The sequence below is a fragment of the Perca flavescens genome, chromosome 12, assembly GCF_004354835.1.
Source record: "Perca flavescens isolate YP-PL-M2 chromosome 12, PFLA_1.0, whole genome shotgun sequence".
NCBI classification, from domain to species: domain Eukaryota; kingdom Metazoa; phylum Chordata; class Actinopteri; order Perciformes; family Percidae; genus Perca; species Perca flavescens.
In genome coordinates this window covers 24517845-24543826 of record NC_041342.1, presented here as the reverse complement: position 1 = coordinate 24543826, position 25982 = coordinate 24517845, and the positions used below count along the sequence as shown (strand labels likewise).

The 25982-nt window shown below is 41.3% G+C and overlaps 1 protein-coding gene across 1 annotated transcript; it reads left to right on the top strand.

Moving 5' to 3' along the window:
• Window positions 1-913: 913 nt before the first annotated feature.
• Window positions 914-25446, top strand: col6a1 (collagen, type VI, alpha 1). The gene is made up of 35 exons (XM_028592547.1): window positions 914-1193; window positions 1930-2059; window positions 3461-3661; window positions 3810-3969; window positions 5995-6108; window positions 6215-6235; window positions 7356-7376; window positions 7478-7522; window positions 7652-7705; window positions 7867-7911; window positions 8344-8370; window positions 8486-8512; window positions 8656-8700; window positions 8808-8861; window positions 9745-9807; window positions 9884-9946; window positions 10052-10105; window positions 10197-10232; window positions 10323-10385; window positions 10675-10737; window positions 12826-12888; window positions 13716-13778; window positions 13895-13945; window positions 14037-14072; window positions 14333-14395; window positions 18588-18653; window positions 20426-20461; window positions 20776-20812; window positions 21032-21040; window positions 21147-21280; window positions 21670-21776; window positions 23273-23459; window positions 23563-23734; window positions 23858-23887; window positions 24570-25446. Exons 1-35 carry the CDS (start codon window positions 1109-1111, stop codon window positions 25172-25174), a joined length of 3030 nt encoding a protein of 1009 aa, XP_028448348.1. The 5' UTR covers window positions 914-1108; the 3' UTR covers window positions 25175-25446.
• The last annotated feature ends 536 nt before the right edge of the window (window positions 25447-25982 follow it).

Here is a 25982-nt window from a genome sequence, read left to right as displayed (position 1 = left end):
CACACCCACAGCTGCCAAAAATCCCATTATTTACTATGAGAGCTTGCTAATAAACACCGATCATTACCAGATGTCCCCTGCCCACCCCCCTTCTCTCTCTCTCTCTCTCTCTCTCTCTCTCTCTCTCTCTCTCTCTCTCTCTCTCTCTCTCTCTCTCTCCTCGTCCCTCATTTTCTCCCTTCTTTCTTTTCCTTCACTCGTTCATTGCTTCTCCACACAACTTTTTCTCCCCGGAACAGTGATCTCAGTGGAACATTTGAGTCCAGGCCAAACCTTTCCTACAGTCCCACAGTTTGAACACACACGCGTGTGTCTCTTCCTGCTTCCGAGGAACATCCCCCCCCCTCCCTCCTCCTTCTATCGAATTTATGTTCAGGTCAGGTCTGGACGCCGAAGTGAACCAGATGTATTCAAACCCCACCCACCCCGGCTTCCACAGAAAGGAGAGAATTTTTAGAGAATACAAAATGCTTCCAAGATGTGTCAGCTGCTTTTCATTAAGTTTGATGAAATTACTCCAGTGTGCATCTTTTCGCATCTTGCTTTTCTACATGGCATAAAGGCTATTAGGCGTCATATAGGCCTGCCTGTATGAGTTAAAAGCAAAGCTGCAAAAGCTTTCTCTGATTTCTCACTGTACATGTTCTGAAGTCATTAAAACATTATCCGTTTCTACATGCACTCTCTTTCCTGCAAAGAAAAAACTAAATCTGTGCACATTGGAACCTCCTTCACAGTCCGCGGGGTTCTTTTTGTTTACTCCTGTGTATCCCTGTCCCTGTGGACCTTATAAGGAAGCAGGCATCTCTAGGATTCTGTGTACACTTTTGGCTCGTGTGCGTTCTAATCTATTCCTACTAATCTTCCCCAGAGAAAGCGCGTGAACTCTATCCTCCTCCTTCTCCTCCCCCCCCCCCCCCCTCACTGTGCGCTCTGGTCTTCTTCTGCGCGTTCTGTCTCGCCTCGGACAAACTGCGGCGGAGCGCTGGATCACCAAAAGTTTGCCCAATCGGTTTAGAGGTACCGAGCTTGGGGACGGAGTGGTTCGGTGTTGGTTTTTCTGGGGATTTGTGTGTAGTCCCTCTTTTAGTTCTTTTGCAGTTTAACCATGGAGAGTCTTAGAGCTCTCCTCGCGCTGCTGTGCGTTTTTCTGGCTGGAGCGCAAACGCAAATCCAAAGAAACGTGTTTTCGGGTAAGTTTGCTAAAAAAAAAATATATGTTGTACTTTCCAAGAAAATGATCTAGTATGTACTGTTTATGGCACTATGTTGCATGTGAAGTGATTTTCTGTGTTTGAATGTGACTTGTCATATACTGAAGCGATGCTTGCTGCCAGAGAGAGTCCAGATTTTCAATATCTTTGGGTTGAATAATTCCCGAGGTCTAACAAGCCTTACAAATCAGCACAGCACAGATGCAACAACAACTGAAAGTAAGATCAGATGACATTAGCCTAGCCCAACTTAAGCAGGCCTTTGTTTGCTTGTTCATGGTTGTTCTAATGGGTTTGGATAGTATAAATAGGATGTTATGCAGGCTAATATCTACCAGTGATAAAGTGATAAAGAACCAAAACAAGTGATTGCACCTTAGGGCTTCCCTGCCAAGGTGATGTGCAACAGTCATAATACAGGTGTATATGCAGCCATGTTATGGGTGCAAGCAGTCAGTACAGGCCTGCACCTGTCTATCTGGATAGATCAAGGTGATCAGCCCCATGACACCCTAGTGATGCAGGGTGCTCCAAGCAGCATCATGTTGGCCTAATGTAGGCCTCCAGTGCTGCAGTAGTGATACCTGTCCTGACATCACTTGAATTGAATGTGTGGAGGACTGATCCTAACCACATTTTGGATTTACTGTTTCATAAACACTTTGTTCAATAGATGATATTTGCTGACCGCAATCTTTGTTTCTTTTGTGACCAGAATGTCCGGTTGACCTTTTCTTTGTACTGGATACATCTGAGAGTGTCGCCCTCAGACAGAAACCTCCCGAATATTATATTAACCAGCTCAAAGATTTCACCATTGAATTCATAGATGAACTCAAGGAAATGTAAGACACATGCACACACACACACACACACACAAGTGAGTAAGTCCTACAATAACATTTTACTAACGGAATTTAATCCCTTAATGCAGGGGCATAGCACAAAATTCTGGGCCCTGTAGAAAGGCATTTTCTATGGGCCGTTCCCCGCATCCACAGCTATTCTAGCATCTTTTAGGTACTCAGTCCCCTTTTTCCCCCTAGTCTGACACCCCTGCCTTAATGTAACTCTCAGATGTTTAACTTCTCACCTTGCAGAAGTGGTGTACAGTACAGTGTACAGGTGAACCCTGGGACACTGTGACATCACCGTTGTTGTGACCACACTCAACCACATCCATCCCTGATTGAAACTTTTAACCACAGAGGGCAGAACACTGTGGTACTCTTTAACCTGTTAACCGGGCCGGGGGGGGTTAACAGACGTGTTCTGATGTGTTACATAATAGTATTTAACCACAAAAGTTCAAAACTTTTGTCAATATGGACATGCTGTATATCGTTTGATTGGTAACATTTTCTGCAATTGAATCATTCAGTTCATTTTACTGAAATCATAAGCACCAAAGTATTATTCATGATCTTAGTGCTCATGCTATTTGAAAAAAATAATAATAATAAATAATAAAAAAAATTATGATGCTTCCCTACCTGTACGCTGTCCTAAACGCTCAATCCGCGTCCATTCCTGGCTTATATATATTCCTCTAGTCCGTAAGTGTCCACAGATCAAAAGGATAACAAGGTTTTTTCACAAGAATTAATCCAGGTTAGCAACACAAAAGCACTTTTCCTCTTCGGTCCCCCTACAGGTTGGAAGCAGAATTGTCCATTACCGCTGTCTCATTCGAAATACATACTCGCTACCCGATCTGGCAAACTTTCATAGTGCGGTTATAGCCGATAGAGGGCCGCAAAGCGTATGCAGAAGTACCGTTCACCCTGTAACGAGTTGATGAACCACTGAAATGATTTTGGAAACATTATTTTAAGGTACAAAATAATCTTTGGTGTTGCTTTAAGTAAAAGTACATTATCCACAAAACGTTAAAGTGTCAAAGGTTAACGTTTTCACTATACAGCAGAATTGGCCCTGTCAGTGTCATATGAAGCGTTATTATATTATTTGAATTACTTTATGCACTATTGGTTAGTTTAATTTATACTTATGTATCATATTTATTTGATCATCACAGATTTTGTATGTAAAGTTGTAACTGAAGCCATCTGATAAATTTACAATATTTTCCCCTGAAAGGTTTTGGAGTAAAAGTATGAAGTAGCATAAAATGGAAATACTCAAGTAAAGTACAGTGACTTCAAACCTGTAATTAAGTGCAGTACTTGAGTAAATGTACTTAGTTACATTCCACCACTGCCCACTTAACACCTCTATTTATCCAGGCAGCACCGCTGTGACCGCACCCTGACGTGGAACTCAGGTGCACTGCACTACAGTGACGAAGTCAAACTTGTACGACATCTGAGTGACATGAGGACTCAACGCGCCGCCCTGAAGGCTGACATCCAAGGCATCGCCTACATCGGCAAGGGCACATATACTGACTGTGCCATCAAGCAGGGCCTTGCTGAGCTGCTCTCCAGGTAACAATAACACACACACACACACACACACACACACACACACACACACACACACACACACACACACACACACACATATACTTCACCAGATGAAGTAATAAGATGAGTGATACCATTTCCGTGTGTTTGTGTGTCTGCCTGTATGCAGCGGCTCCCACTACCAAGACAACAAGTACATCGTGGTAGTGACTGATGGCCATCCTATTACTGGTTACAAGGAGCCATGTGGAGGCGTGCAGGAGGCTGCTAATGAAGCCAAGCAACACAGAGTTAAAGTGTTCGCCGTTGCCATCTCACCTGACCAGGAGGTAACATACACACACACACACACACACACACACACACACACACACACACACACACACACTTATATACAAGGTAAGGACCCTCACTAAAGGGACTAAAGGGTTTTCTCAATCAGTTTATTAATATAAATGGGTTGAACAGTTTTGGTAATTTCACATGTAGATTTCTGTATTTGTGTTATTTTTTCTCTGTGGATTTCTTCAGAATCTGATGAAAGTTGTGTGGTCACTGTCAATCAAATCTAAACAAACACCTTATGTTATGTTATATGAAAATACAACTTGATCTAGCTGTCAGACTGATGATGCAACATACAGCCTTAGCATTAGCTGAAATTTGGAATGCATCTGTACACACAGAAATGATAATTTAACCTTAATGGTCCTATGACATGCTGCTTTTTGGATGATTTTATATAGGCCTTAGTGGTCCCCTAATACTGTATCTGAAGTCTCTCTCCCGAAATTCAGCCTTGTTGCAGAATTACAGCCACTAGAGCCAGTCCCATAATGAGCTTTCTTTAGGATGTGCCATTTCTGTGTCTTTAGCTTTAAATGCTATTGAGGAGGAGAGAGGGGGGCAAGGTGGAGAGTGGGGGTGTGGCCTTGACCAACTGCCACTTTTCTCATTTGAAAGCCATGATGTCTCTCTCTTTCTCATGGGTGGGCCAAATTCTCTGGGCAGGCAAAGCAGAGAAAGGGGAGGTAATCTTGCTCCTTATGACCTCATAAGGAGCAAGATTCCAGATCGGCTCATCTGAGCTTTCATTTTCTCAAAGGGATAGCAGGATACCCAGGGCTCGGTTTACACCTATCGCCATTTCTAGCCACTGGGGGACCATAGGCAGGCTGGGGGAACGCATATTAATATTAAAAAACCTCATAAAGTGAAATTTTCATGCCATGGGACCTTTAAACTAATTCTAACATTAACTCTAAAACCAAGTCTTTCATTAAAGGGGAGTGAAGTGAAGGTAAAGTAAAGTGAGGTTGAATGAGTGAGGTGAAGTTAGAGACGGTATAAGAATAAGCGGTAACACTTTACTTGAAGGTATCTACGTAAGAGTGACCTAAGTCTAACCCTAACCCTACACATGACACAGTCATGAACCCTAACCCTAACTCTAACCCTAACCATAACTTGTCATGACAAAAACCGAATGACACTTATTAAAAGAAGCGTTAGGTCATAAACTTTCATGACTTGTTTATGTTTATGACACGTTCATGACATTACATTACATTACATTACATGTCATTTAGCTGTAGCGGCCCTGCTTGACCCCACCTTTTATCCAAAGCGACTTACATTTGCTATATAGGTCAGAGGATGCACGCCTCTGGAGCAACTAGGGGTTAAGTGTCTTGCTCAGGGACACATTGGTTGATGTATCGCAGTGGGAATTGAACCCAGAACTCCCACACCATAGGCATGTGTCTCATCCACTGCGCCATCACCACCCAACTAATAACAAACTAATGACCGTGTCATGTCACTCTTATGTAGATACCTTCAAGTAAAGTGTAACCGAATAAGCTTGCAGACCATTTCTGATAGTTGTGTCTCAGCTAGAATAAAGTTTATAAGTCCGTGTATATTTCCCGTTGTCATTATGAGACAACATTCTGCAGGCCATACAGTATTTTAAAACATGCATTGTCAGATGTTTGTGTGGATTTTTGCCAAGAGACAAGAGTCATTTTTTATACAGTATGACCTAAATTTCAATGTGATGAGGGTGAATTTAAATCCAATCACTGGACGATGGATTTAACAGGACTTTAGCAGGAGTTTTTGATGTTCTACATGGAAATCTAACTGTCAATAAAATCTAATAGCTAATGTCTAATAGCAGGAGGACTAGCAACAATATTTGCAGAAGCTAATTGGAATCCTATAAACGAAAAACCATAATGTCGTAGAAATAATCTTTTGGTGCTCAGTCATGCCATTGTTTACCAGAAAGCATATTGAAGGCGCTACTTTCAGCCATGTGATGATGATGTTTGTATTTCGTGTCTCACCAGGACACCAGGCTGTCACTCATTGCCACAGACCCGTCCTACAGACAGAACTTTACTGCTGCAGATGAGTCCAGATCCACCAAGACAAAAACCATTCGTACCATCATCGATATGATCGTATGTATCCTCTCCTCTCCTCTCCTCTCCTCTCCTCTACTCTGCATAACCAAATTCAACATTTGGATTTTGAACTTACTGTCTTTCTTTCTTTTCTTGTTTTCAGACAAACGAGACAAAGGATGCGGTAAGATGATTTAAAAAGGAAATTAATTCAATTTTGAGCTGAATGACGTGTCATTTTGTGTTTTATTAATTATTCTTTTTTTTTTTTTAACTGAAGTATCCCAACAGCAGAATTGTTTATGAGTTTTGCTGGAGCAACTTGAATTAAAACAGATTTTTGTATATTGGCTAAATGCCACGGCTTAAAATGTTTAGAAACCAAATTTCTAGAAACAACATTTGCTTCATTTTTGCTACTAGAGTTGTTTATGTAGTGCAAATGTGGTATAGCAACATAATCGCCCTTGAGAAGGGACAGCTGGAAAGAGTTGTATGCACATTGTCTATCATTGGCTGTGACCTTCCCACTGTCTCCTCCATATATGCCAGATGTATAAGACACAAGACGCAGAAGGTGATCGCTGACTACTCTCACCCTGCTAGCTCTCTCTCTTCAAATCCCTCCCCTTTGGGAGGAGATTCCAGAGTTGAGATGTAGGACATCTTGCCTTAGGAATAGTACATATCCGGAGGCTGTTCGATTCTTGAACTGACGAACAAACCCTCGTAGTAGTAGTAGTTGAGCAAGCATTAGCCAACAAGCACTTTAAATGTAGGTAGAAGCACAAAGCAAAAAGCTCTTTCAAAACAGGAGACTATCATATTATGTATGTCTGATTGTATAAATGTGATAACTGGTTTTGCTGCTATTATTTTACATATTGTTATTTGCTTATGCGTGATTTTGGTCTGTTTTTAAGAGCGACACTGAGGCAAATTGCTATAAACTGTGTTGAATTGTTGGCAATGAAGTATTGAATTGAATTCATACTCAGGAAACGAGGTGGGGTCAAGCAGGGCCGCTACAGGAAGCAAACTGAGACTGCAGTAATATTCACTTTTCTATTTCCAGCAAAATCACTGCAAGTTATATCTTAAATATTGGACATATTGCCCAGCCCTACTGTCATCTGACAAGTGATCAGACACTTGGGATCAGACCAGAAAAGATAAGGGCATACCATGTGTCCTTTTTAGATTTATCAAGAATAGCCAATAAGCCAATAATAATATATAGAGACAAAGATACACTTTTCCTTCTTTAAGGTGTTCATAATCTTTCTTCTCTTTTTTTCCTCCAGTGTTGCTCTTTCGAATGCAATGTAAGTATGTCATTTCTTGTCTTTTTGCCAACATAAATTCTTCTCCGGCTTTGTTTTTCAGCGGTTGTTTCACTTTTTGTATTTCATTGTTTTGTCTGCAGGCTCCGGGAGGGCTTCCAGGGAAAAATGGAGACATTGGCGCTAAGGTGTGATGATATAATATGAAGGGGAAAAAACAATGCATTCAGTTACACTACAGATGGTTGTCAGGAAAATGCAGCAAAATGCACAGAACTTTACATACTTTACTCATCTTTTGTTCTGCCTTTCTACAGGGAGAAACAGGTAGACCAGGGATGCCAGGAGAGAAAGGAGATGTTGGTGACGTGGTAGGTAACTTCCACTATCCTCCACCAACACCAACACCATCCCCAACATAGGAACACACGTGCAAAATGACAAAACAATTATCACATCTCTTTGGATTTGTCATGCAGGCTTGATGGAAGTGTCATTCAGATGATCAAATATTTCTGTCTCTATGTTACAGGGCAACGTTGGAGACCCTGGTCCTGTTGGTTATAGTGGAATGAAGGTAGAGTGCACTTAATGAATGGGTTCATATGGGCAAAATAATAGGAACAGGGGCTTTTTATTTGACTTTGTAATGGGTTAGACACATATATAGCCCTTTTTTCCCCAGTGTTTTACATATTGTTCATATTGTAGTATTAAGAAAAAGGTTGGTTTCTCCTTTGTTAGGGTTTGTCTGCAGCCATTTCTGTGTGATGGCCCTCATCCCCCTTTATAGCTTCATATAAATGTTTATGATCCAAGAAACAAACTAGTAACAGGATGTTTGGTGGAGGAAACATTTGCAAACGTAAGCCTGAATGTATTTGTAATTTTCCATGTTGTTTAGCTTTTGATGATCACTGACTCTAGGTCACACTTCACCCACCTCCTCACTGATCCCTTTTGCTGTGTGCAATGAGGATAATTCTGACGTGTTTGTTTCTGTTTCCAGGGAGACCAAGGTGGCAAAGGAGAAAAGGTATTATCAGAACACAAAAATTAAACAAAAAGTATACTTAAACCAGATTCAGTATATGTTCCAGGATGACTGTACTGTATTATTCACGGACTAATGTTGTGTGTAATTTCTGCAGGGTGAAAGAGGACACAAAGGCTACAAGGTGAGCTCTTCCTAACACATGTCTGATCTGTTTAGGATTGCTCTCCTGTCTGTGATTGCTCTGAAAGCTTAAATTATTCTTGTTTCACTTTTATTCTCTTTCACTCACTCTTTCTATCTACTTTATCTCTCGCTAATTCTCAGGGCGACAAAGGTCGAAGTGGAATGGATGGAACTGATGGACGCAAGGTGAGTTACAGACCTGAGCATCCAAACAATACAACTCTGGTTATCTGTCTGTTCTTTGGTCAATTTGATCAAGTTTGGAAATATGATTCTCTGGTTTTCCTCATTAGGGTGAACCGGGTTTCGCTGGTCTTTCTGGCTGTAAAGGATCTCCCGGATCAGACGTGAGTCGCACATCTCAAATCTCAGAATAATAATAATAATAACCACTGTTATGGTCTTACATTTTGGCCTTGACTTCACTCACACCAATGTCACACATTTCAAACAGTTTGAATCCCAATCGGATGGAAACCAACAATGTTAACACACACTAACAATGACATCAGGTTTGAGAACTGCAAATACACAGATGTGTAAGTGTTAGGACACACACTCTCTGTATATTTCTATTTTGGTGTCTTAAGGCGAGACACTACAGGCAAAAACATTGTTTTTTCATGCGCTAGTCAATTTGAGATTCCATAACATGTCTTCCTTCAGACTACTGGATAGAAAACATCCAAAATACACATTTATTTTACAAAACTTTGTCTATTTGTATCTGTAGGCCTTAGGCCTTATTTGCTCATTTAAACATAATAATTTAGGAAACTTGTAATACAAAAAAACAACAGGGAAAGTTTCATATTGATATCTAATAGTTAAAATCTTTACCCTATTCACCTGTAGGGCCTTCTCTTAAACTCTCTCTTGAACAGGCACTCGGACAGGCCATTTCTGTAGGCTGCGGCTCAGCCACATTGTTTACACTACAGATTAGCCATTAGCCACAGTTGCATGTTTAGGAATGCCACTGGCATTACGGCCCTGACCAACATCGCTTCCTGCATCTGGATCCCCCTGGGCGGGCAGACAGCGGCACTCTTAATCACTGCTGCGTTTACATTCTCTGCTGTCAGATTGTTTAAATAAAGCCATATAGTCACACTGTAAACACACACACGCATACATGTGCGTACACGCACGGCGGGTCTCCATGATTGAATGTTGTGGCTTCAGCTGCTTGTGATCATGCACTGAGACTGTCTCTTTTTCTGCTTCCAGGGCAAGCAGGGAGAGCCTGGACCAAAGGGAGACCCTGGTCCTTATGGACAGAAAGGAGGAAAGGTAAGAAAAAACACTCTTGAAGATTTCAAATAGCATTTTTGGTGGTCTGTAATAAGACATTGTGTGCTTGTTTCAGGGAGATCCTGGAAGAGACGGGGAACCAGGAAGGCCTGGAAACTATGGCAAAATGGGACCTCCGGTAAATCAGCACAAAGGGAATGATGATGAGCGACAGATCTGCACCTTAAGTGTATCACACGAAGCAGAAAATATGATACATGTGTAATAATCTGTGTTGTGACAGGGTGAGCCGGGCCCTCGCGGAAACAACGGGGACAAAGGAGAGCGCGGTGATGATGTAAGCGATGAAGCTCCTGACGACGGCGGTAACATCAGCTTGGTGATCTTTAATGGCTCATCTAATATCCGGCTATTCGTTTGTGTTTCAGGGTGCACCTGGACAGGATGGAGCTCGCGGCGAGAGAGTAAATAGTATTAATATTAACCTTCAAATGAGTGTGTTTGAGTGTGACAGCTGCCAAAATATGTGTTAACATCTTTAAAATCCCTTGTAGGGACAAGTTGGAGAGAAGGGCGAGCCAGGTTCCCGTGGAAACAGAGGTCCAAGAGGAGACCCGGTAAGTGATGAGGATAAGGAGGAGGGAGGCAGAGTAGATTCCCAGTCCTTCAGGGTCTGTCTGATTTCAGCACCTCCTCCTTAGAAATTCATGGGAAATTCAGTTTGGCTGTATTGAGCCAACTGCAACCACACTGGCTTCAATAGAAAATACTGTTTTTATGAAGCAATTCCCCCATGCACTCCTACTGATGTAACTCAGTTTAAAATGTGGCTCTGTCTGCTTTACTTGTCTATTGTTATTGGCATTAACGCCTTTAGCTTTATACATTTGTTCTTTTTCTTGCCAGGGGGAGCCAGGACCCCGTGGAGAGCAGGGGAGGGAGGGCTCAGCTGGCCCCAACGGAGACCCTGTAAGACACACTTAAATATAATCACACACACATTTACAGTACATACTGTAGATGTGCACACACACGGAAGCTGCTGTACCACTGTTTGTCAGCCTGTTGTGTAGATTTCCAGGACCCGACACAGTCCCAAGTACGAAGCACCCACTTTTCTCTCTGGCAGCATCCTTTTTTTTCCAGTCAGTTGGGAAAACTTGCGCATGCTTCCTAATGTGCGCGTACGTGTGAGCCCTTGTGCATGTGCATCCATTCTTCATGTTGAGGGGGAGTACATTGAGCAGAAGCTTAAACAGAGGAGAATCTGGCTGGTGCCCCAGAGTGCTGCCCACTCCTCCGTCTCCCCTCTCTCATTCTCAATTTTTACTCCTCCTGGGAACATCAGCACTCACTCTTTCCCCTCTGACTCAGTTCTTCTCTCCGTCTGCCCCAGCCAAAGCCTCAGTATGGTTTTCTCAATAAGGCACCAGGCAGTGTAATAATAATACTTTGCAAGCATTAGTTGTGGTAACTTTCGTGATGTCAGAACTTTCAATGGCTCTTTTGTGCTTTATGCTGTGCCTCATCAGGGCTGAATGAATAGTAAAGAATTGAGTAGTACAGAAAACATGGAACAACTGACATGTTGGGCCTACCTCATACTCTCAGGAAAAGCTCTATCCTCACATGCAGTAATGTGCTGGACATCATTTGCATTCATTAAACGAGCCATAGTGTACTATATTGCATGTACTGTATACAGCACTAACATATTAGAATGTTTTTTAGTCTGCAAATATTCTCATCTTCTATGTTAACTTGAGTCAAACGAGAAGAGCAATATTAATTTCAACTCTGTGCATCCAGCTAGATGGGTCTGGGTTTCCAGACACTGTAAACAGGGGCAAACTGTTAGCCTTGAACACAGTTTAAATAAAAAAGTTCCCAAGAACTCTAAAACCTTTACAGGAGGACAGGACTGATGTGCTGCATGCAGCAGCTGGACCCAGCTGTTGTTTGTCAGGAAATAGAGCTAATTCGAAAGCTAAGTCCTTCTATTCTAATCAGACATCTTTGGAGGTTTGGCAGGAGTAGGCTACTTTTTCACTTCTGTCAGAGCTAACATCAACACTTAACTGTTTCCTCATGTGTCTAGTCTTTGTGCTTAGCTAGGCTGACCATGTCTCGGTCTTCTTCTTCAACTTCAACAGGCTAATGGGGGCGCCCTGGCATAGCTCAGTTGGTAGAATAGGTTCCCATATATAGAGGTTTACTCCTTGACACAGCGGGCCCGGGTTCGACTCCGACCTGCGGCTATTTGCTGCATGTCATTCCCCCTCTCTCACTCCCCTTTCATGTATTCTGCTGTCCAATCAAAATAAAGGCTGAAAATGCTAAAAAAAAAAAAAGAAATATCTAAAAAACTAATGGGAGGCTATACTGCATGATGATAGCGGCAGATCTGTGGACAATTAACTCATTGAATTGACCAGTATTAACAAACATTGATATTATCATGATGGTGGCCATTTTGAATTTTACTCAGGATATAACACTAAAAATAATAACTTCTGTAGCATTCTGCAACAGTTCGATCAGCTAGCAACTAATGCTTCAATTTACTGTAGCAAGGATGGCAGGCACTGTGTTGCCATATATTAGTACAATGTTATCATAATCAATAGAAATATTGGACACATTTATGAAAATGTTTTAATAATGTTAATGTAATGTGATAATTACACTGAACTGAACTGATTTTTTTCCTTAAAGAGTCACCTAACCGGGGCTGTGAAAAACAGATTTTAAAGCCTTTCTTTGGATTGAGACAATTTCAGGCTAGCTTGTGTTTCACTAGCCAATGCCAAAGACTCATGGGGGCTGTAGTTGTCAGATGCTGACGATAACCATTTATCATATCTAGTTTTATAAGCAACTACAGCAGTGGATAGACCCATTCAGTTCAGAGAATGAAAATGTCCCAAACGCGCAACAGGGTTTGTCTGTGTTGTAGGTTGTGTCGGTTCAAAATGGTTTTTTTTCAGTGTGTTTTATGTGGTTGTTTTTGTTGTAGAAGTGGTTTAACGGTGTCTCATTAATGGTGTTGTTTTCCAGGGCGAGCCTGGCAGGGCCGGATCTCCTGGCTACAGAGGAGATGAAGGCCCACCTGGACCTGAAGTGAGTCCAACAGGACACACACACACACACACACACACACACACACACACACACACACACACACACACACACACACACACACACACACACTATTTCATATGACAGACTTTTTGTATTTTAATCTGACCTCTTCTCACGTGTTGTAAGGGGGGGCGGGCTCTACTTTCGTGCACCAATCAGGATTTAGCAATGTTTGAATCAGAATCTGATGACAGTTGGTGGGTTGTTTGGTCACTGATAATTTAATCCGATCAAGCACTCATGCCCATGAAGCATATTAGTTAAGTGTTGGAGTATTAAACACTTAATAAAAAATACAATTTAACTTATATTTGTTATTAGTAATGCATTTTTAATGTTACAGATAACTACTTTTATGGTGTGTTTTTTGTATTAGACCCACAAGAAATAATACCTAAAGAGATTTTTTTAAACTGTGATTAGTGCTTATTATGTTGTGAATACCAAATGTTATAGAAAAATACTGAAGATTTGAGGCTGCGTTTTTAGGGTCTTTAAGATTTAAAAGCTTAAAGCAGACAAGCTCCAACCCCACCTTTACAGCCCCAACTGTAGTGCCACTGATTTAACTCCAGAACTCCATAAAAATGTGCCGTTTACTTTATCAGCTGCATTCAAAAGCTGTTATTATCATAAATCATGTATATTACATACATTATCACACGATCTAGGCAAACGGATAACAACAGATTGCAATAAATGAAGTTAATTAAATTTTGTCTTGACAACATCCAAATGTTTTCAACACACACATGGCATGTCCCATTCCATACGTTTCTAATCTTATCATTCCTTTCATCTCCCAGGGACCCAAAGGGCCGAGAGGAATCAAAGGAGCTCCGGGAGACAGAGGCCAGCTGGGGGAGAGGGTGAGTGTGGGAGACAGATGTGTGCCATCCATCATATTCCCTGCCCTGAGGTTTGTGTTTGTATGTGTGTGTATGTATTGGATGGATCTGTAAGTGTATCTCTTTCTTAATTTCAGGGAGAAGATGGTGTGCCAGGAAATGGCACTGCAGGTTGTCCTGGTTTCCAGGTAAGTGTTTTTAGTAGTTAATGCATGTCATGTATGACGCACTGTGCTCCATGTACAGTTGTAGATTCTGAACATGTATGTCTTTTTTTAGGGTTATCCTGGGCCCCGCGGAGACCCTGGTGAGCCGGTGAGTTATCTTTCAAATTTCTATTTTAACCTTAACTTTTATTAGAAATCAGATGTTGGGCAGTCACCTGATATAATCTGGATGAATATAGTGGAGTTAGTTTTAGTTTTTTTTTAATCTATAGGAAGCTTAAAACTAAGCTGAATTAGATCAGCCTACCTAGTACTGAAAATGACGTTTGAAATTCACTGCCAACAGTGTGAAATCCGTTGTCATGCTCATGTGCACTCTTGACCTTTGACGTTTGCTGTGACCTTCAGGGTGGCAAAGGAACCCCTGGACCCAAAGGAGATGACGGAGATGCCGGAGATCCAGGCCCCGATGTAAGTGTCTGCCTCTGACTCTCCTCTCCTTTTTGCAGTTGCTCCTCGCTCTTGATCTCATTTTATCTTTCCTCAATCCCTTCTTGTCAGAGAGCGCTGACAGGATGTGAGTCACATGTTTGGTTTTATGGGCGCATTTACATATTTATTTTTTATTTCTTTATTGGTCCCTTAAAACACGTATCAAATATATAATAATAGATTTCTTCTTTTCATTTCTCTCTTCATTTAGCATTAGCATCTCCTGCTCTGCAGCTGGAAATGCTTTCTTAATATGTGTGTGTGTGTGTGTGTGCGTGTGCATGTGTGTGTGTCTTTGGGGAAAAGGGCTTTGAGCTGCTGCAGCTGTGTATATGTCGTTGTCAAGGATACCAGGAAATGAGCAGAAACAATGAAGGGACTGCATCACTCTTTTGGTGTGTGTGCGTGCGTGCGTGTGCGTGCGTGTGCGTGTGTGTGCGCGTGCATAGCAAGCGTACATGTGTGTGTGTGATCACCTATGTGCATAGAGCGTGCCCGTTCTAACACTTTAACCCCTGGTTTTAGTCGGTCATGTTTACATTAAAATCATTGCATTTCCATGGTTCGTGTTTCATGGCATAAACATTTCTGCACATGTTTGTACTCTCTCTCATCTGTACATCAGTGCACTCTGACCTCTTTTCTTCAAGAGGAGTGACACGCTGTAGGCTTTGGATTGACAGTGTCCGATCAGTTTACCACTCATCAAGGACTTGTGGTCCTGAAGCACAGAGCAGGATTAGATGCGCGCTCTCCACTCAAGTATAATTCACCCGGTTTACCTTTTCCATATTTTGCTTGTCCTCGAGTAGTGACAGCAGTATACAGTACAGGAAATAACCTCTGTAATTGATTCTACAGCGGGGGAAAAGGACCGTTAAACGTAACTTGATTATAAAGTGCCATATCCCCAACTCAACAAACGTAATCAAGTCAGTTTAAAGGAAACCGTTTTGGAATCTCCATAAAACCTTCTTGATTTCAAAGTAGTGCTACTTGAAGTTTGATTTGCTCCATTCACTTTATCAAGACTGGTTCTAAATAAATACTCAACACCACGCCTATATCAGTCTATAAACTAGTGGTAAGCTTAGGAAAATGGTCATCAGAAATATAAAGTAAATGGGCGCCTGGGTAGTTCACCTGGTAGAGCGTGCGCCTATATACAGAGGCTCAGTCATCGCAAGCAGCGGCCGCGGGTTCAGTTCCGACCTGCAGCCCTTTGCTGTATGTCATTCCCCCTCTCTCTCCCCTTTCATGTCTAAGCTGTCCTATTGAATACAGGCCTGCAAAATAAAAATAATCTTTCAAAAAAGAAATATGCAGTAAATGGGCTGAAACAAAATCGCCCATATGGTCCTCTAGTGAGCTCCACTTTTACATTTTCTTGATATGTACTTTTAGTGAATATGTAATTTTGTTGGCAGCAACTTTGCTAAAAGTAAACGTTTGACAATTTGGGAAATACGCTTTTTTCACTTTCTTGCCGAGAGTTAGTTGAGAAGATTGACACCACTCTCATAGATATACAGCTGCCACCAGCTGGTTAGCTTAGCTTAGCATAAGAACTGGAAACGGGGCGCCAGCCTACCTGCACCTCTAAAGCTCACTAATCAAGACATTATATCTTGTTTAATTCACACAAAAAGTGTTCAAATGAAGAGTTGTGGTTTTAAGGGGGGTTATTTGTCCAACTTTCTTTTTTGTCCTGGAGCAGTTACCTCTAGAGCAAGGTTAGCCATTTCACCTTGTTTTAGTTTTTATGCTAAGCTAACTTGACATGACATAAGATTGGTGTCACCAATCTGCTTATCTAACTCTCAGCATGAAAAATAAGCGTATATCCCAAAATGTCAGACTATTGCCTTTCACCAAATATCACTAATCTTCCCTCTGCAGCTGTTCCATTGGTCAGTCCATGACGATGTCCGTTATCAAACTACATAATTCTGCAAGATGCCATCATCTCATTGGAAAAAATGTATCCATTGCATTCCACTTATCCCCAGAGGCATTCATCCAAGTCTTTTTTTGTCTTTTTTGTCTTTTATTATATCCGTTCCTCTGAACAGTTGCCTGTTTTGTTTCCTCACATTTAAAATTCAGCTGTTTACTTTTTTGTTTTTTGGACAACAGTGGAAGAAACAGTTACCAGTTTGACTTGAAATCATGAGACATCAAACTGGTTAACAGCATTTTCAGAGAATCTAATGCCACTGGCTTCCTTGTGATTTGTGATTGACAGGATTTCTAATTTAAATTGTTTAAATATTTCACTCTGTGCAGGCATGTAACCTCCTTTGTTGCCCGCACTTTCTCTGGCCAGAGGGTGCAGACAGTGGTGTGACAGAGAAGATAGACAGATCTTTTGACTTGTTCACCTTTTTAGCTAACACACTTTGAAATGATAATATACACGTATATGACAAGTTACGATACAGTTACATCTGGCTATGTGTCTGTGAAATGTGACTCAAGGTCAGGATGTGTGTGTGTGTAATGATATGGCCCATGTTCTGGACATCAGAGTGTTTGAAGTTGGGAATGTGCAGTAACCGGACCCGTGTGTGTATATGTGCACGTATGTGTTTCTACTCAAGGCTGACAGCAAGTGTGTGTGTGTGTGTGTGTGTGTGTGTGTGTGTGTGTGTGTGTGTGTGTGTGTGTGTGTGTGTGTGTGTGTGTGTGTGTGTGTGTGTGTGTGTGTGTGTGTGTGTGTGTGTGTGTGTGTGTGTGTGTGTGTGTGTGTGTGTGTGTGTGTGTGTGTGTGTTAAAGCCATGTGTTTGACATTACCTTCTCTCTCTGCCTCTCCTTCTCATTCATATCGGTCCACTGTAGGTATATGGTTGCATAGCAGGAGTGCAGATCTGCTGGTTTTAGTCGGCTTCCAACTCAGATCAAAGAGCAAAAATGTTTTATTGATTTGTAACCCTTTTGCCCTCACTGCATCTAATTTCTCTTTGGTATGTTCAGCTACAAATACATATTTATGTAACAACCAATCAAAATCAACAAGTCCTCCAAATCATGTATTCCCTACTTTCTATGACCCACAGGAGCATAACATAAAATAGCGCCCCTAGCGGTGGAGCAAATACGACCTCATATCTAAACCAGAGAACGTCGGTCGCATCCTCATTTAAGTAGTTTTGCGTGACTCATTTTAAGTCAATCCCTGATGTTTTTTTAACTGATTTTATTGTTGCATAAACTTAACTTGTTTCATTTCACAACATTAACTGTATACACGTTTAAAACTGCGACCATTACCTTAAATAGCAGTTGAAACAGTCATGTAATTACGCGATCAGGTTTCACGGTCACATATTTAAAACGGCCACTGTAGTCATGTCAGCCATATATGCCGTTAAATAGAATGCTCATATATGTTATTTTGAGAGTCAATGGCAATCAACCTATTCTGTCGTTTAGGTATGTGTTGGTTTTTGATGAAGAGAATACATGCAGCTCTTTCTGTTAAAGGGTGAATATTGTACATTAGTAAATACATTTTTAAAACAGCCGCTACCCTTGAATCTGCTTGTGTTTACAAACCATTTTGAAAGTTGTTTCACAACTCCATCGTGCATGATATTTGCTCTCAATTTGCATCAATTTGAAATGATATGCAGCTGTCCGCAGTCTTCCTCAAGCCAAGATGCCCACATTCCTTTAAAGTGTATAACAGTATCTTTATTCTCCACACTTCGACAGTCTAATCCCACAGTGATCAGCGGTGGGTCAGAGTACAGCAGCTGCAGGGGTTTTGGCTGCTCTCTCTCCCTGCAGCTGCAGTGGTGTGGCAGATAGCGAGCCAGACAGGATCAGACCTGGCCCAAATTAAGATTTGAAATGGATTCAAAGGCTTTTCTAAGAATACTGTAGCCTTTTAGAAATTTCAGATCTAAAAGAAAAAAAAAATCACTTTCTCTTATTGTGACATTATTTTCGGGTGGGGTATCTCAAGGCTCTATATTAGGACCATTACTTTTCTCACTGTATATATATATGTCCCTATTTGGCAAAAATCCGTCATGAATTTCATGTAAATCTCAGTTTTTATGCTGATCACACCTAGATTCTGTTTGGTATGTTAAGAAACATACTTCAAGAAATTCAATACAGGTATGGGACTCCCTCTCAATCTTCTTTAATTTTCTTTTTTCACAGAACAACCAACCAGGACCTTTAGGACCTAAAGGGGCCAAAGGTCACAGAGGACCCGAGGGCAATCCGGTAAGAATAGCATTGAGCCACTGCATGAGCTGATTGTGGGTTTGTCTGCGTGTGTATGCAAGTTGAGACACTGGAGGGACTGCTATCCACACATGCAAAGTAGATCCCTCCCTCCAAACCATTAACTTACTCTCACATTCAGACATAGTTTTTTTTTTAAATACCTATAGTTATGCTGAACCTAAGATTAGCCTAGTTTAGCTCCATTGAAAATAACATTTAAATTTATCATATTTATGAAGCCATTGATATCATTTTTTGCAGAGTAAGGGAGATTATATGAAATAGCACATATCCACTTACACAATGATTAAACAGGAGTTACAAAAAATTATGCAATTTTTTAAAATTCACATTAATTTTAAGGATAATAGTCACATTTTTTGGGAACAAATCCCATGAAAATTTCCGACACTCCCAGCCTGTCTGTGGCACTTATTCTCAAGCCCATTCGTTCCTACGAAAACCTTTTAAAAAGCAAAAATATACTTTCATTTATATAAAAAAAAAGGCTCAAGTCTTTTCTCAAGCAGCTTGACACATAGTTTTCAGTAAACACTACTCAAACTGAAGAAAACATTGTATTTGTTGTGAACTATTTTTAGCTGCGGATTAATTAACATTTGGTCCTCTAATGAGTATTTTCAGCACCAGAACAATAAAGAAAATGTCACTCAGTGCAACACTGGGGCTCACTGATGTTTTTTATTTTAACATCAGTGTTTAATTATAACACTTGTTACTACATTTTTAGTAGGATCGGTTTATTGTTGGTTTTGGCCTTTAATAGGATTTGTTGACATAGAAATATAGAATATCACCAGACCTTAGATAAATTGTGCTAACAAGAACAAAGCAAACCCCAGCGCTGTGTATTTCCCCAACTGTAGGCTGCTACTGATTCCATACAAATCCAGTACCTAGGCTAAGGTTAGCTAATCCTACTACTCAACATAACATCAAATCGATTGGTTCTTGTTCAGTTGTTCAGTTGTTCAGTTGTCAATAAAAAATTGATCTTAAAAAAAATCGATTGCATCCCTTAGTTTGGCTCATAGGTATGTTGGAAAGATAATGTTATTCCATTTCCCTTTTCAACAACTGGCAAGTGAAAGCTTGTGGTGTTGGATCATGTGAAAAGATGAACGAAGATCTAAATATAACACTGTACATAAAGACATGTTCTCCAAGGCCGAGTCCTCAAACTCTACCCTTTCACATTTTTCCTACTTTCTGTTTCTCCTCCTCCCTTTTTTCCTCCCTCTTCTCCGCCTTCACCTCTGGCTTGTGTCTCTCCTGTATATTTCTGTATGAACAGTTTGCGTCATGTGTTCTCAGGAAAGTTTCCCTCGTCTACAATTAACGGTCATCTCTCCCTCTCTCTCTTTGTCACAGAAAAGAATGCTCTTAAACCGAGTTTAATGTCTGTTTAAACAAAACAGATGGGTTTCCTGCGGCCTAGTGAACCAAAACAAAATTCTGTGGCAGTGATCTTTTGGAAGATTCACATGTTGTTGCAGAAAGATAGCAGCGCACACAAATATGTGGGTGTGGTTCTGGGTTTGGTGACTGAGAGATTCTGGTTTGCAGTCAAAGGATAGATGGTTTTTCCAAAGAATCCCCTTCTTTTTTTTTTGTCAGTTGAAAAAAAAAAAAAAAGTACTTGCTCTGTACGGAGTCAGATGAGATAAACTTTTGTCTGACCAGTTTTTTTAACAGATAAACACATCTATCAGGGGGATGATTCTCACTCATTTTCCCTTTCCCTTCAGGGACCTCCTGGGCCTCCTGGACCACCAGGAACTGATGTGAGTATAAAAAGATTTGAATCCGTCCATTTAATATGAACTCTTGCCCTCATTTTCGACCCAGGACAGTTTGGCTAAGCACCACAGGCTTTATTTCACCTTGAGGCTGCGCTAGTTTTGACTCTGAAACTGATATTGTATGTTCAGTCCAAAGCCTTTTACGGACCAGTCCTCTGAGTAAAATATCACCATTGTCATGTTTTATGTTTTTTATTCTGGAGCAGCTTGAAACAGTCCAGTCTACATACAGTAGTTATGTAATGTGATTTAACAGTGCATTGCTGTACAGTACTGTATTCCACTTTTCTCTTCAGGAATGTGAAATTCTGGATATCATCATGAAGCTCTGCTGTAAGTTAACCTCTTACAACATGTTTGCACGCTGAAATGCACACTCACAAAAATGAAGGTACATGTGCTCTACGTTAAACATGTTGCCCTTTCAACTCTGTGCCTGATTAGCCAAACATGCAATTGAGACCTGAAGAATGCGAGGGTTACGCAGGTTATGTTGTGTTAATTAACTTTGATTTGTGTTTTTTTTTCCATCCTCTCCTAATCACACCACAGCTTGTTGTGGTAAGTTGCGCTCAATCTAAAACAAAGTCATCATCATCATAATTCTTTCTGGTGCTTTATGGCTTATTGTGATCCTCTGTGATTTTGTTTATGTGTGTCTCTCCAGAGTGCAAGTGTGCCGCTATGGACCTAGCGTTCATTGTGGACAGCTCAGAGAGTATCGGTGCCACAAACTTTGCTCTCGCCAAAGACTTTATCATCACAGTCATAGACAGACTGACAAAAGACCAGCAACTCAAGGTAATGTCCAGTCTGAATTAATCTTGGGTTTAGACTTTTGACTTCACTGTATTTCATATTCATCTATCTTTGCCGATCCTCTTTAGGATAACCGGCATTTGACCTTTGTGAACTGTGTTGTTTATTCAAAATGTCACCAAAAATGTTTTCAGAGATGTTTGGAAATGCTGCCCTGAAAACAGACCTCAAAATAGAAATTGTGAATGAAAGATATTGCCTCAGGTTTTGGAACTTGCTTTTATGTCTCTCCAGTGACTCTCCTCTTCCAGTGTGGATATAATTAGTCAGGATGGGTGGGACGCAGAAATGTTGACAGAGGAAAACACATGCTCGTAAACATAACACACAGACCAAAACACGCAGTCACCATGCAATGCTTTTCTTTCCAGTTTGCAGGTAATGACTCTGGGTTAAGTGTAGTCCAGTACAGTGGATCGCAAGCCCAAGAAATTGTCCGACTGGGCAAGGGGATTGGTAGCCTCCTCGCATTTAAACAGTGAGTTCATATGCAATGAATTCTGTGTTTTAGTATTGCAATAAGCGCATAACCCTCTCCAAGAACAAGCAGTGCAGTTGCTAATTTACTAACTCAATATTGGCTTTTTATTTTCAAGTGTTGTCTCTTGTTTGCTGTCTTATTATTATAGGAGATCAATCTCTTATATCGTCTCTTTGCACCACTTAAGAAATTGCCCCACAACATGTTCAAACTAGCTTGGCAAAAAATAGTAGCATGGGAATACAGTCAGCCTTGCTTTATCAAAAGTGCTTTGCAACACCTCTCAAGTGGCCTTTTAACACATTTGTGTTTTTACCGTGTTTATTATGAACAGAAACTGAAACATTCTTGAGTAGTTTCAAATTTTGGGAAATGCGCAAATTGGGATTTTCTCATAGACTGTATAAAATATGCACATAGTCTCTGTGACCTCCCGGCTAATCCAAAAATGGTCAAAGAGTTGGAGCGTGGATGGAGCTGTGGCAGGCCGAATGAAGCGTACAGTGTATGCTCGCCTCCTGTGACGGCAGTCCACTTTTCACTCAAAGCAGAACGCCCTTAATTAGGTTATGCAACTTAAAGCCTGAACATAATTTAAACGGGTGAGTTTAAAAAAAAAAAAAAAAAATCACCCCTTGTTCAGTTGTCATGAAAAGGGAACTTAGCTATAGAGACCAAAACTGTTTTTTGTACCAGGCTGTTTAATTCTGCTGTAAAGGGCATTTTACCAAGGCAGTGTATGGGGATTAACTCCCTTTTGGAGCCAGCCTCAAGTGGCCACTCGAGGAACTGCAATTTTGGGCTTTATTTTTCAGCACCAGAGGTTGCCGGGTGTCTTTTCTTCAAATATGAAATGAGAAGGTAATTTTAGTATAGCCAGTTAAAAGTATCAAACCACCTGTTAAAAGGCACCAGAAGGGGCGCCTGGTCAGCTCACCTGGTTGAGCGTGCGTCCCATGTAGGCTACAGAGGTTCAGTCCTTGTCGCAGCGGCCGCGGGTTCTGTTCCGACCTGCGGCCCTTTGCTGCGTGTCATCCTCCTCTCTCTCCCACTTGACCAACTTAATCTGTCCCATCGATAAAGTCAATAAAAGTCCAAAAATTATTTTTGAAAAAAAGCCACCAAAATACAGAAATCTGCATCTACTCTGTTAAAAATGTTCTGTGTCCTACATTTTGAATTCTTCCCCCACCCATGCATGGAATTGGTAACAAGCTTGCTGGCTAACACAATGCTACATGTAAATAAGGATGTAGAACTGTAGGCATAGTTTCATCTTGACCGAGGGTAACCATTTGCCTTACTCCCATCTTTGTGCTAAGCTAGGCTAAAACACAATCCAGACTTATGTAAGTCTAAAGGATGATGAAATACATATCAATCGCCTCATTTGTGGCAGAGCAACAATATTTACATATGTTGGAGTCTCATACATTTTCTTAAATAGCCATTGATTTGTGATTTTTTGTGTGTGTGTGTGTGTGTGTGTACAGGAAAGTGAGAGAAATGAAGTGGCTGGCTGAGGCCACGTACACAGGCGAGGCCCTTGACTTTGCTCTGAAGAACACAATCGTTGAAATGACTCATGAGAACAAAGTTGTTATCGTTCTCACGGACGGACGTTCTGATATTTCAAGGGATACGATTCCCCTCAACGTACTCTGTGGTAATGATCTCCGGGTGAGTACAATACACCTCAATAGACAGTAAACGCCCGTGCCACTCGTAGACTAAAAAAATTTAAAGAACCCGCAAAACTTAACACCTATTTTGTCCTCCCCAGGTGGGTGGTTTAGGAGTGAAGGACTACTCAGGCCGTGAGCCCAACAACGAGCAGCTTGGGGAATTGGTTTGTAAGAATGACCCCAAACCAGGCTTTTCCTTTGTCCTGGACAACTTTGCAGAGCTGTTAGATGACTCTTTCCTGCAGAACCTCACAGCCAGAATCTGTCAAGGTGAACACAAACAACACACATAAGTGCACACACTCACACATATATCATTGGTAATTTTGATATTAACATTTTGTACCAACCCCAAATAAACTGAATTATTAACCCTCTTGTTCTCTCATTCAGAAAAGAGGTGCCCTGACTACAAATGTCCCAGTAAGTCTGTTTTTCTTTGTCAATAATAATAGTTTCGCATTTGATTGGACCATGGTTCACTTATTTTGATGTTTACCTTATCAAATGCCAACATGGCATCATTACTTTGCGTAAACATATTATTATTATATTATCTGTATGCATTTTGAGCTATCCACGTTTACGTCTACGCTGTATACACGCTTAGGAAAACAATAAACGGTTGGTTTTAGGAAAGAAACACTGGGGAAGGCTTAAAAAAAGAAATTTACAAAAGAAACAAACGGCAGAAAAAAGCCAATCTAAAATTCACATATAATGTTGGTCAATGGCAGCAGAACGGCCTTGAAAAACACGCTAAAAACCAATTATGCGTCTTGATAAAACACCAAAATGTCATACGAATTGGCGTGTCATACATACGCCACTTTATGAGATCAGTCTGCAAATGCTGTTGACCCAAGTTGCCATTTATAGCTTTACGTAGTAGCATTGTTTTTCCCATCTCACATTCTGTCTATAGGTTGCACAGTAAATGAGAGTTAAAAATAAAACATAAAACAACCAACAAATTAAACTATAAAATTTACAAGTGAATTGAAAATTGTAAAATCGCTTTTTTTGGCTGTCTTGCACCTTCCAGTCTGTCATTTACAGAACCATTAAAAACAGCTATTAATCAGATGTATTTGGTGTGTTTCAGTCTCTTTCTCTGAAAGTGCCGATATTTTGGTGATGATGGACAGCTCGGCCAGTGTGGGCCAGAAGAACTTTCAAACAAGCAAGGACTTTGTCCACCGCTTGGCCGAGCGTTTCCTGACTAGCGAGAAGAAGCGCGGTGCCACTGTCAGAGTGGGTCTGGGCCAGTACAGCCGAAGCGCCAGTATGGAGCAGGCGCTAACTACCAATTTGACCGTGCTGTCTCGTCGCATCGAACAGGCGGCCTTCCAAAATGACGGCACCGACGTGTTAGAAGCCATGGCATTTGCCATGAAGAATTTACGTGGCCGTGGGGATGCATCAGGAGGCAGGAAGAAGCTGGTGCTGTTCTCTGACGGCAGGTCTCAGGCCGTCACCGAGCCCCAGCTGGAAAAGCGCGTTCGTGAGGTGGCGGACGCCGGGGTGGAGCTCTTTGTCATCTCCGTTGGCAGCCAAGTCAATGAGGCCAACCTGCGCACGCTGGTGAGCAGGGGGCGGCGGGACGACATCACCTACGCCCAGCGCCACCTGTTCCGTGTCCCAGACTACGCCTCTCTGCTCCGCGGAGTCTTCCACCAAACCGTCTCCCGCAGGGTGTCCATGCCCTGAGGGAGGGGCCCTCGGACAACAGGACCAACACGCTTTAGATTTTTAGTCCCAATATGAATATTCAGTCTCACTCATTTACCATACACTTTGTTTGAGTAAAACCTTTTTTTTTTTTTTTTTTTTTTTTTTTTAAAAAGTCTCACAATATGACGAATGATTGTGTGGCGCGTTATTATGTAACCCACGTAACTTTAGTGGTTAAGGTTAAGATAGCCGATTGGTCAGGGGATAGGACCTGAACAAATCGGGTTACGTTACCTTGCGTAAGCATGGACGCCTGGCCAACAGTAGTGTGTGAATGCTATTGAAGGGCGGGCCTTTCCTAGAAGTTGCGTGGGTTCCATAATTACGCTAGTGTGGCAGGCAATGGAAATGTCTTCATGAAATTGCATGAGACCTTATTACCCTGACTTGAACCTCCGGGGCAGATTGTGTGCCTGTGCTAGGGTCATTAGATGATATCCCAAATGATGGTGCTGACCTAAACAATTTTTGAGTGTTAGAGATTGTTTGACATTACACAACTGGGTGGAATTGCTGCCTGGCAAGCAAAGTTCAGGGTAAAGAATTCCCACTTCAAAGGGGGTTGCTTCGGACCTGGAGAGACGTCAGTTATGGCCACAACTAAACTACATTTCTAGCTTTTAAATGCATTGAGTTGATTCTCCTCAGGTATTCTGCATCACTTTCAGTTAGTGTGTTACTTAAATGTATTAGTTTGGTTTGAAAATGGCTACACTCTCCTGTCTCTCTCCAGGACTGGAGCTCCTTCCATTCAAACGATTTGTGTTTAGGGTTTAATGTTGGA